This window comes from Balaenoptera ricei, chromosome 15, assembly GCF_028023285.1.
Source record: "Balaenoptera ricei isolate mBalRic1 chromosome 15, mBalRic1.hap2, whole genome shotgun sequence".
NCBI classification, from domain to species: domain Eukaryota; kingdom Metazoa; phylum Chordata; class Mammalia; order Artiodactyla; family Balaenopteridae; genus Balaenoptera; species Balaenoptera ricei.
In genome coordinates, this window is record NC_082653.1 from 52118366 (window position 1) to 52131100 (window position 12735).

General features: G+C 50.8%; 1 protein-coding gene across 1 annotated transcript; it reads left to right on the top strand.

Annotated features, from left to right (window-relative positions):
• The first annotated feature begins 1344 nt into the window (after positions 1-1344).
• On the top strand, positions 1345-10925 carry NPW (neuropeptide W). The gene is given in 4 exon segments (XM_059898684.1): positions 1345-1506; positions 10047-10095; positions 10098-10605; positions 10841-10925. Coding segments are annotated over 4 exon segments (804 nt in total).
• Positions 10926-12735: the final 1810 nt, after the last annotated feature.

Genomic DNA, 12735 nt, shown 5'->3' on the forward strand with positions numbered 1-12735 from the left:
TTAGAATCAGAAATGGGCTGGAGGACTTCCCTGGCTGACCAGTGGTTAAGACTATGCCCTTGGGCTTCCCTGGTGGCTCAGTGGTTGAGAATCTGCCTGCCAATGCAGGGGACATGGGTTCGAGCCCTGGTCCGGGAAGATCCCACATGCTGCGGAGCAACTAAGTCCGTGCGCCACAACTACTGAGCCTGCGCTCTAGAGCCTGCGAGCCACAACTACTGAGCCCACGAGCCACAACTACTGAAGCCCGTGCGCCTAGAGCCCGTGCTCTGCAACAAGAGAAGCCACCGCAATGAGAAGCCCGCGCACCGCCACAAAGAGTAGCCCCCGCTCGCCACAGCTAGAGAAAGCCCGTGCGCAGCAACGAAGACCCAACGCAGCCAAAAATAAATTAATGAAATAAATAAATTAAGAAAAAAAGACTATGCCCTTCCACTGCAGGGGACACGGGTTTGATCCCTGGTCAGGGGATTAAAATCCTGCATGCTGTGCAGCCAAAAGAAATAAGAATTTTTTTAAAAGGGGGGCTGGAAACCCCAGTTCGACTACTTATTTGCTGGTGACCTTGGTCAGCTCACTGAGCCTTTAGCTTCCTCCATTTGCAAAACAGGGATCATCACACCAATTAAACCTGGTGGATTGGCCACATGCAGGTGTCATCTCACCCTCACAAAACCCCACTGAAAGGACAGTAAAGGGATGAAAGACTATCTTTCCATGAGCACAAAGAAGAGGAGAGGAGCAAGCAGTAAGATGTAAGCAAATTGTGGAAAGACAGAAAGAGGGTGGAGGGTGACTCATTTTACAAAGCATCCTTAAGACCTTTGGGGGAACCCCGGTGAGAAGTTTCACTGAAGGTGGGACTGAAAACAGGAGTGCATGGAAGTCCATGCATTGTCTGGGGGCCTGGGCCCAATCCACCTCCAACTCACCCTCAGCAGGAGACTGGAGGATTTTCCACTAAGGAAACTCACCAGCTCAGAAAAAAGATATTCATACCCCATAAGGGAATGAAAAGCTGTCCTCAGACAGAAAGCTTGCTGTAGCTGAGAAGTATGTGAACATCAGCCTGGCCCAAGCTCTTACCTCGCTGACCTGTGGATTTCTGTGTCTTTCAAGCCCTGCCTGGAGTGGATCATAGAAGCAATAAGAGGAGCATCCTTGTTCTCCTGGTTGCTGTCTGAGCATATTTACTACTTACCAACTTGCAAAATGGCAGCCCCACATCTGTCCACTCTATGTACTCTGCTTGTCCTAGACCCTTCCTGTGCCGATGAGAGGATCACAGAGATGGAAAACTTCCACTCTGCGTTACAAAACTCAATAACCTTTGAGGATGTGGCCATGGACTTCACCCAGGAGGAGTGGGCATTGCTGAATTCATCTCAGAGACAACTGTACAGAGATGTGATGCTGGAGAACTATAGAAACTTGGCTTCACTGAGACATCAACTCAGCAAACCTCCTCTCATCACCCAGATGGAGCAGGAAGATGAAATGGAGACAGTAGAGAGAAGAATTCACCAAGATACCTGTTCAGATGAGCTGATTCTCCTTAAAGCCAAACAACCACAGCAAAAACAAGGTATTTTGGAGAAATATACACTCAATGGCAAGAAGGAACAAACTCTTGGAGGCAATCCCATTCAATGCAGTGAAATTGTTGAAGCCTTGAGTGTGAAATCTAGCATTACTCAGAATAAAATTTACCCTAGCAAGAAACTCCATCGATACCTTGACTCTGCAAAAGTCCTTAGAGATTCTTCACATCTTAAGCCACCTGAGGGAATTCTTCCTCGGGAAAAATCTTATGAATGTAAAAAAGATGAAAATGCCTTCCTCAAGAGTTCTAACTTAGCTGGGCATAAGAGACAACATACAGAAGAGACATCCTATGAATGCAGTGACTGGGGGAAAGTCTTAAATTCAATCTCACACCTTAAGAAGGATGAAAAAACTCACATTAGAGAGAAACCTTTTGAGTGTAATCAGTGTGGTAAAGTATTACAGAGCCATTCATCCATTAAGTTGCACATGAGAACCTACACTGGAGAAAAACCATTTAAGTGTGATCAGTGTGGGAAAGCCTATAGCTCAAGCTCTTACCTTACACATCACAAGAGAATTCATACCGGAGAGAAGCCCTATGAATGCCATGACTGTGGAAAAACCTTCCAAGATAGTTCACTTCTCAGACAACATTCAGGGACTCATTCAAGAGAAAAAGCCTACAAATGTAATCAATGCAGCAAAACCTTCAGTAGAAGCTCTAGGCTTACCATACCCAGATAACACATACTGGAGAGAAACCCTATACCTGCAATGATTGTGGGAAAACCTTCAGTATCCTCCCATATTTTAAAAGACATAAGGGAATCCACAATGGAGAGAAATCCATTGAATGTAGCCATTGTGGTAAAGCTCTAAGTAGTAAGTCATCTATTAAGATACACCTGCGGATACATACTAGAGAGAAACCTTACAAGTGTGATCAATGTGGAAAAGCTTTTAGGCTGAGCTCCAACCTTATCACACACAAGAAAATTCATACTGGAGAGAAACCCTGTAAGTGCAATGACTGTGGGAAAGCCTTCAGGGATTGTTCATGCCTTAAAGAACATGCGAGAATTCACACTGGAGAAAAAACCTTTACATGTAATCAATGTGGAAAAGCCTTCAGAGTGAAATCTTTCCTCATTTTACACAAGAAAATTCACATGAAAATGAAACATGAATGTAAGGAATGTGGGAAAACATTCCTTGGTCTCTTATCTCATAGGAGGCCTATGAAAATCCATACCAGGGACAAGAAACCTTTTAAGTGCAGTGAGTGTGGACAAGCTTTTAGCAGGCATGTGTCCCTTAAAATACACATGAGAACTCACATGGGAGAGGAACCCTATGAGTGTAATCAATGTGGAAAATCCTTTAGTGTAAAGTGTAATCTCATTGCACACAAAAGAATACATACTGGAGAAAACCAGTATAAATGCAATGTCTGCGAGCAAGGTTTCAGTAAATCCTTACCCCTTTGGTGTCATGAGAGAACTCATGCTCAGTAAACTCCCTTTTAATGATATCCATGTAAAGTAGCTTTCAGTGAACTCTCAATCTTTAAGACATACAACCAAATGCTAAGTGAAAAGAACTGGTTGTGAAGAATGTGAGAAAGCCTCTAAGTAATGCATATGTGGAAGAAACCTAAGTTATACAATGACTGTGAGAAATCCTTTATTCATTCATTATCCCTTAGAAGATACGTGATAACGCTGAAGGGAAAATGTTTTAATATCTTCAAGACTTGTTACTTGAGAAAAATAAACACCTAATGTTTTAAGTCAAAAAAAGAAAAGCTGTCCTGCTGTCCAGCTGCCCTACAGTGAAGCCCACACTCAGCAAGCCACGCCCCCCAAAAAAGGAGCAGCCAACCAGTGTTGTAGGGTCTCACTCACACTGTGGACAGGCAACCAACGATCTCCAGACTCATGAGGAAAGCCTGTGGTGTGTGATACAGGGATGAAAACAAGCAGACCCAGAGATCAGAAGGAAATTTTAGACAGATCATAAACATATATATATATATATATATATATATATATATATATATATATATGCTATTCACAAGAAAGATATTCCTTCCATGAAATGAGACTAAGATGCCTTGAACAACCATAACAACCACAAAACAGAGAACAAGAAAGAGCCCTTAGAAATTAAAAATTAAAAACATAACAACATGGGCTTCTCTGGTGGCGCAGTGGTTGAGAGTCTGCCTGCCAGTGCAGGGGACACGGGTTCGACCCCTGGTCTGGGAGGATCCCATATGCCGCGGAGCAACTAAACCCGTGCGCCACAACTACTGAGCCTGCGCGTCTGGAGCCTGTGCTCCCCAACGAGAGGCCACGACAGTGAGAGGCCTGTGCACCGCGATGAAGAGTGGCCCCCGCTTGCCGCAGCTAGGGAAAGCCCTCGCACAGAAACGAAGACCCAACACAGCCAAAAATAAATAAATTAAAAAAAAAAAAAACAAACATAACAACAGGGACTTCCCCGGCGGTCCAGGGGTTAAGACACTGCACTCCCAATGCAGGGGGCATGGGTTCGATCCCTGGTCGGGGAACTAAGACCTCACATGCCACATGGCACGGCCAACAAAACAAAACTAACAACAACTAAAAGTTCAAGAGCAAAGTGGGAAGATAAAGTTGAGGAAGTCTCTCAGCAAGCAGAACAAGACAACTAGATAGAAAACAGAGAAAATAAGAAGATAGAAGTCTGAATCCAGACAGTGTAGTATCTAACTAATAGGAATTTCAGAGAGAACAGAGAAAATGGAGAGGCGCAAATTATCAAAGAGCCAATAAGGCAAGATATGCCAGAGCTGAAGGACATGAGTCTCCACATTGAAAGGGCCCAAGCAAGTAAAAAAGACCCTCAGTGAGGGACATCATCATGGAATACCAGAGTACTACAGATAAAGCAAAGGACCTGAGAGCTTCAGGAGGGAGGGGGTAAGGAGGGAGAAAAACCTGTATGATGGATTGAGAATCAGACTTACAATCCTGGGACACTGGAAGCTAGAAATTCTCTCCAATTTCTGAAGAAATATGATTTCCATCCACAAATTATACACCTAGAAAAACTTTCCATCAACGCATAAAGCCATCAACATAAAAAGGACAAAGTATTTAGCTCCCATGTCCCCATTCAAATGATGCCTGTGCAGAGGCTTAGAGAGTGGATGTCCAGATTGGAGCAGGAGGCCAAGGGCTCCCAGAGGGAGATTTCCAGAGTAAATAAGGAACTGATGGTGGGTGATCTCCTTGTGTGCTTGAGAATCAGGAAAATTTATTGCAAGGAGCTTGGAGCTCCTTTGAGCATTTGGGGGGAAATAACAAACTAAGAATATAGAAAAACAAGGAAAGAAAAATAATAAGACAGCTATCAACAAGAAAAAAATGTAATTATAGTACACTACTTGGCTCAGCAAAGAGTAATATTTACATGGTCAGAATAATATAAATGCTGAGTAGTGTCAACCAAAAATTATGATAAAATCATATTGGGAGGATGGAGAGATGAGAAATGAGGTGACTGGGGTGGGAGAGAGCCAAAGCTTCATCTAAATTAGGAGAAAGTCATGGGACTTCCCTGGTGGCGCAGTGGTTAAGAATCTGCCTGCCAATGCAGGGGACACAGGTTCGAGCCCTGGTCCGGGAAGATCCCACATGCTGCGGAGCAACTAAGCCCCTGTGCCACAACTACTGAGGCTGTGCTCTAGAGCCTGTGAGCCACAACTACTGAGCCCACGCACCTAGAGCCCATGCTCCACAACCAAGAGAAGCCACCGCAATGAGAAGCCCGCACACCACAATGAAGAGTAGCCCCTGCTCGCTGCAACTAGAGAAAGCCTGCACGCAGCAATGAAGACCCAACATAGCCAAAAATAAATAAATAAATTTAATAAATGAGGAGGAAGCCATTTGATGCCTAAAAAAAAGGTAAATTTAAAAACAGCAGTTTGTAATCTCAGTTAGTGGTTCTCAATTGGAAGTGATTTTGGCCTCAAGAAGACGTGGAAACGTCTGGAGACATTTTTGGTTGTCACAGTGGGGTGGAATTGTTACTGACATCTACTGATGCATTAGTTTCCTATTGTTGCTGTAAAAAATTACCACAAACACAGTGGCTTAAAACAACCCAAATTCATTATATTACAGTTCTGGAATTCAGTAATTCAAAATGGGTCTCATTGGGATAAAATCAAGGTGCAAGTGGGCTGCATTCCTCCTGGAGGCTCTAGAGGAGAATCCATTTCCTTGACTTTTCCACCTTCTAGGGGGAGCCTGCATCCCATGGCTTGTGGCCCTTCCTCCTTCTGCAAAGCACATCACTTCACCCTCTGTTTCCATTGTCACCATTCCTTCTCTGACTCTTCCTCCCTCCTCCACGCTAAAGAACCCTTGAGATTACATTGGGCTCACCTGGATAATTCAGGATGCTTTGCTTATATTAAATTCAGTGGATTAGCATCCTCAATTTTATCTGCAACTTTAATTCCCCTTTACCATGTTAAGTAAATATTCACAGGTTCCAGGGATTAGAGCATAGATATCTTTGGGGAGGGGCTATTTTGCTGCCTGCACAAATGAGTAAAGGCCAGGGATGCGGCTCAACATCCTACCGTGCCCAGGACAGCCTCACAAATGCCAACCATGCTGAGGTTGAGAAAATTCTTATCCAAGGTGATAGATGAGTTATTCTGGGGCTTCTGGCTAGGCGGTGGGGTAAAGGAGCCCCCTAGCGAGCTGAAATCTTTTCTACCTTGATCTGGGCTGTGGGCACACAAGTGTAGGCATATGTAACACATGCAATTGTTAAGATGTGCACACTTTACTCAAAGTATCTTATACCTCCTTAAAAAGACCACCAATTTTTAGAGTAGCAGTTAAGTTTATGATTTCAAAATATGGAGGCAAATACTAGGAAAAATAGCTGAAAGAGTTGGAAGTAGTTGCCCCTGGAGGGCAGGATGGGGATGTGAAAGGGTGGAATAGAGACAGCTTTATTTTGTCCCTTACACTAGCATTTGGCTTATAATGTATATGACCTTGGTATTATAAAACATAATAATTTTTAAAATGACAAAATGGAGAGATTTCCTCATTTACTGTGTCATTAGGATGGGGTTCCTGTTGGCAGCCAGGCTCTGTGCCTGGGATGGGGGCCGTGAGTACGAGGCAGACGTGGTCCCAGTCTCCGGAGAGCTTAGTCCAGTGTCAGGGGAGGTGGTGTGCAAACAGTCAGAAGCCATGATCAGTCAGCTTCTAGAAGGGGCTGTGTGTGGATGAAAGGAGTGGTGAGCCCCAGAAAGACAAGGCAGCTCTCATGGACCATTAGGGCCACTACCTCCTCTGGCAATAGACTTTTGGCTCCAGAGTCCTGGGTGGGGGAGAGCTGGCAGAGACATTTGTCCCTGGACCCCTGGGGTCAGGGCTGGGTAGGGCACAGAGCCCCTCTTCCTGAGCACCCCAAACTAGGAGCCACCAGGGACCATCAAGTTGTTCTGTGCTTTTCTCCCTTACCCAGCCCTGGGCTCCCTCCCTGCCTGCCTTCCGTACACCTCCAGCTGACAGGCAGCCGCCCTGCTCTGTCCCAATGTGGCCTTCATCCTTCACCTGCACCCTGACATTTTCACTCCCTCTGGTTCGAAGTCATAAACAAGCAGGAGGGATTGCCGGTATTTAAACTTCAGACACCGAACGTATCATTGTGCAGAGCATTTTTTTCTTTGCTCAACATTGCGTTTTCAGATTTATCATGCTGCTAATTGTAGTTCTCTTAAATTTTCCAACTGCGCAGAAACGTTCATTACAGCATAGGCCATGATTGATCAGATTTCATATCGATGACGTTCTCCCTGCAGAAGCTCCCTGTCTGCCTGGGCTGCAGTCCCCTGCATCCCCTTATTAGGGAGGGGGCGGCAGCGCCAGGGGACCCTGGCAGCCCACTTGTGCCACACTGCCCGCCCACCAAGCACTCCAGGCAGCTCTCAAGGTGGAGGGGCCCCAGGAGAGTGAGGCAGAGGTGGGAGGGGGCAGCTTTCCACTCGGCCCACTGGTCCCTGCGGTCCTCCAGGCCCCTCCAGGTGCACAGGTGGCTTCCTCTGTACCCCCTCCCTGCCTGGTCCCAGCGCTGTCACCCCTCCATCAAAGGGATTTCTCTGACAGTTTAGGGGACTAGGCAGCTGCTAGAATAGCAACAGCAATTAGATGGTAGCCATGCCATTTATAGAGCGCCTACTGTGTGCCAGGCACAGTGTCAAGATGTCAAGACCCAGCCTGGATTTTTTTTTTTAAATATTTATTTATTTAGGCTGCGCCAGGTCTTAGTTTCGCATGCGGACTTATTAGTTGTGGCATGCATGTGGGATCTAGTTCCCCGATCAGGGATTGAACCTAGGCCCCCTGTATTGGGAGCGTGGAGTCTTACGCACTGGACCACCAGGGAAGTCCCCCAGCCTGGATTTCTTTTCCTTTTTTTAAAAAATTTATTTTATTATATTTTTATTTTCGGCTGCGTTGGGTCTTTGTTGCTGAGTGCAGGCTTTCTCTAGTTGGCGAGTGGGGGGTTGTGGTGCGGGGGCTTCTTATTGCGGTGGTTTCTCTTGTTGCAGAGCACGGGCTCTAGGTGCCCAGGCTTCAGTAGTTGTGGCTCACAGGCTCTAGAGCGCAGGCCCAGTAGTTGTGGGGCACGGGCTCAGTTGCTCTGCGGCATGTGGGATTTTCCCGGACCAGAGATCGAACCCGTGTCCCCTGCATTGGCAGGTGGATTCTTAATCACTGCACCACTAGGGAAGTCCCAGCCTGGATTTTTAATACTCACAGCAAGCTGACCAGGATTATCCCCAGTTTACAAATGAGGAAACTGAGGCAGAAGAGGTTGAGGCACTTACCCCTCCCCCCACACCCACCACCATCAAGCCTGGGTCACTGGGCTCCAGGACACATTTCTCAGCAGCTCTGCAGGGCCTTTGTGGGGAGAGCTGCTGCTGCTGCTTCTAGACCTCCCCAGGGGATCACCAGAATCTCTCTGCCCCTCATGCCTCAGAAGCAGGCACCGTCCTCGGCACCCCTCAGCCTCTCTGTTCCTCTTCCAACATGCAGGTCTGAGAGGAAGGATGGACTCAGACTGTGTTCCCCCATGCCCCCAGGATCACCCCTCCTTTTTGCTGAAGAGACAGGCGGAGGGGGATGGGAGGTTTCCATTGAGCACTGCAGCTGGGGTCCCCAAACTGGAACTCTCAGGCTGGGGTCTAGGTTGGGCCCCACTCCCCCTAGTGCTTACCCAACAGGTGACCTGGAACAAGTTAATTTTCCCCATGCCTTAGTGTCTTCATTGGTAGATGGAATCAATAATTGTCCCACCATGTGGCATTGTTTGGAGATCAAAATAAGATATTTCAGGATCCCTGGTGTCTGTGATCTAGAAGGTGCCCCGTGAGTGGTGTGGTTGCTGGGGGTTGGGGTGAGGTGTGATTATTTTGGGGGCTGCATCCTCCCTGGTTTAGGACTCAGGCAAGAATGGGTCAGGCCCTGCCCTCTGGAAGGGGGCTATTAAGCCCAGGCAGGCACAGAGGGATACTCTGGGAGACTATTCAGAGAAGGGTTATTTAAGCAAGATCCTGAAGGATGAGTAGGAGTTTGCCAGATTGAAAAGGATGGGATGCCCCAGGCACAGAAGCACAGAGGTGGGCAAACTCATGGGTTGTTGGGTATGGCAAATGAATTGAGACTGCCCTGGCCAGAGAAAGTGGTTTTGGGGGGGATCATAACCAAAGAGGAGGCTGGAAGACTGCAGAGCTTATCCTTCCCAGGCAGTATGAGGGGCTGACTCTTTATTCTGGGAGCCTAACCTAACCACTGTCTCAGAGAGGGTTTGATGCAGCCAAACTTGCAGTTGCAAGCATCCATCCAGCTGCAGCTGGGAAGTGGGTTGTTGGGGAGAAGCTAGGGGTTAGGGAGGAGAGGAATGGGTCTGGGAACAGATTTGATAGCTGTGTTAGGTGAGGACAGGGAACAGCCCTCCAGGGGGGACATACACAGAGGGGTCTTGAGCGGTGCAGAGGGTCCCCACCAATCAGCTCTCCTGCTTTACCCCAGTAGGGCTCTGCCGGCCTCCCTGTCTTTGTTCTGCTTGTGCCCCCAGCTGCAAGAGCTCTGACTCAGGGAACATCCTGTCCCCCCATCCCTATGCCTGGAAGTTCCTCTCTTTGGGGGGAAGAGGCAGAGGGGGCTAAGAGAGGGGAGCAGGGGAGCCCCCAGCAGAGCGTCAAGATGAATTCTACCTAGAGGCCCACTCAGCGAGGGTGCTTCAGTAACACACATCCCCGCCCCGCAGCCTGGGCTCCTCCTCTCACTTCATCCCTCCCCCTACCCTTGGGGAGCCCCTCAGGTATCGCGGGGGCGAGCAGGGGCGGGGCCACCGAGCAGTTATAGCTGGACCCACCCGCACCAACTCCTAGCTTGTAGCCTCCCGCACTCCAGCCTCCCGGCACGGCGCGCCCAGACCCGACTGAGCCAGTTTCTGGTCCGCCCTCCGGGCGGCGGTCAACGTGAGCACCCTGGCGCGGGGCACGGGGGTGCGGAGCCCCGGGCGGGGGCCCACTGCGAGCCGCTGGCTGATCGCATTGCTGTTGCTGCTGCTGCTGCTGCCGCTGCCCGCCGCCGCGTGGTACAAGCACGTGGCGAGTCCCCGCTACCACACGGTGGGCCGCGCCGCGGGTCTGCTAATGGGGCTGCGCCGCTCGCCCTACGTGTGGCGCCGCGCACCGCGCCCGGCTGCCGGGCCCCTTGCCTGGGACGGCTTCGGCCTGGGCGTCTCCCCCCAGGGGCCATCTGCCAGAAGCACCGTCTCTGGGGGGCCCGCCGCCCGCGATGCTGTGTTGCTTCCCTCCGGAGTTCAGAAACTGTGGGAGGTGCGACGCAAAAGCTCCCGCGCAGGGCTCCCGGTGAGTGCGCCTCGCAGCCCGCGCGCCCCGAAGTCCGCACCCCAACCGGAGCTGCGGCTGGGATCCTACTCCTGGACCTCTGAAGAGCAGGCCAGGTACGCGGGGAGAGGTAGGGGAACGGGGACAGCAGCGGACGAGGGTGTCTCGGGAGATCTGAGACCGGAGCGCACGTCTGCCTGCCCACAGGGCACCCTACAACCTTTCCATCCCCGACTCCCAGTAGAGGAAGGCTTTCCTGGGGCAGTCCCTACTCTTCCAGCCTGGGGAGTCGGGGTAGCGGTAGTGGAGGTCGCACAACCCTCTTCCCACAGTCCTCTCTGTTCTTTCCAGAGCCTTCGGAGTGTCTCCTGCTCAGTCATGGTCTGCGCAGGGAACCGCCTTCGCCAGCCCCCGCCTCTCCCCAGAGCCGTCCTGATCGCAGCACCTGCCCGCGCCCCCACGCCTGACGCAGGCGGAGTGTCTTCTGACTGCAGGCCGGTCGTCTGGTCAATAAAACCTGCCTAGTTGCCGCGCCCCGGTGTTTGACCCTTTTCTTCTGCGATGTGTACTTTGTCATCTAGCTTCGGGGCGCAAACAGCCGCGCCCACGCCCTGGCAAATGTCAGGAGCCCTCCAGCTGGCCCGGTCAAGCTCCCCCCAACAGCCGAGATGTGTATGTCCTTGCGGGGCAGAATGGGGGACGGAGGCAGACTCTGCTGGGGGCTGGGTCCCCTTCTCCCTTCTCTGCCAGTGCTGCCCCTCCTGTTAGGGGGTGAGGTCATCAGACCAGGTCCCAGGGTCCCCCAGGAGGGGAGGGGTATCCCACGGTGGGGGGAGGGCAGTCAGACCCTGGGTCCTGCTGCCACGTACCAAGGTGTGCAGGAGGAGGAGAGCAGTAGCTCACACCCTCCGCGCTGAGCTGGAGCCCCCACTCCAGCCTCCTAGGAGGCCCATAGGAGGTCCCCTCACTATGCCCGCTGGCCAGCATGGGGAGAATGTCCTCCCCAAGGGGGTGGGACCTTAAGACCTGGAAGCCCATCCAGCCTTTCCCCCATCTCCCAGCATTCATTTCAAACCCGGATCTCCTTGGAACCCCTCCCTCCCCTCAGCCAAGGGCTTCCAGAGACAAAGTGGGAAACCCCTGGCCCCCTTCTTCATCGCCATGGCCATGATCTCTCCTTAGGGAGGAAGGGTCCCTCCACCTGAGACCCCCTTGCTTCCTCAGGGACCCCTCCACCTCTTATCCCCTTCTGCATTTCCAGTTATTGTCTCCAGTCCCCCCATATAAATGTGCTCTGCCATCTTGAATAGCAAGGACCTCCCTCCACCTGGGTCCCCTTCCAGTGCCCCCCTCACTCCACCCTTCTGCTCCCCCTACAACCCTCTTCAGTGTGGTCTCAGACTCCCACAACTGTCCTGGACCTCGAAGTGCCTGGTCACTGTGCCCTGATGCTGTCTGCCCTTGTAGTCCTCCCTTGGCCATGTGGCAAGGCTGCCCTTGGGGCACCCAGCAAGGACAGGGGAGTGGTGGCCTCATGTCTGTCTAACTCTTGGCTTTGGGGTGCCCACACGGAGCCAGCTCCCACACTACCCTCCTTGTCCTCTGGAAGTACCCTCTGGAGGCCTCTTCCCACTGGCCATTTCCTCTCATCTCCTGGGTGCACCTTTCTTCCACATGGTCTGCTAATATGGGTACTCTGTTTTACTCCACCCTTCCAATTCTTACGGACTCCAGAATTTATTTATTCTGATTCCACTCAGTATTTTTTTCCTCTAGGATCTGCTCTGGGGGAAGTCACAGACCACTCACGTCAACCTACTCTCCCCCAACTCCCCAGTGCTCTTGCCCCTGCTCCTCACTGAACTTGGCCTTTCAAAACATGGGTGTCCTGACCTTGTCACCCCCAGTGCACAACACCGCAAGGGCTCCCACCACCCATGCAATGAAATCCATGCTCTGAGGCTGGGCCCTGTTCCACAGTCTCATTCCTCCCTCCCCTTCCCCACACAGCCTGCAGGAACTCTAGGCAGATTCCAGAACAGCCCTGTGGTTCACCCTGCCTGAGGACTCCAGGGTCCCAGGCCAGGTTAAATGCCCCTCGTGGAGGCTGCCCCAGCCCTGGGCTTCCCCTTGCCAAGGTACACAAATCTGTTTCCCTGGGTCTCAGTGATGCTTCCTCAGTGCTCGCTAGGGCCTGGCACCAAGTGGCCTTTAAATGTTTGGTCACAAGTGCTGGAACACTCGGT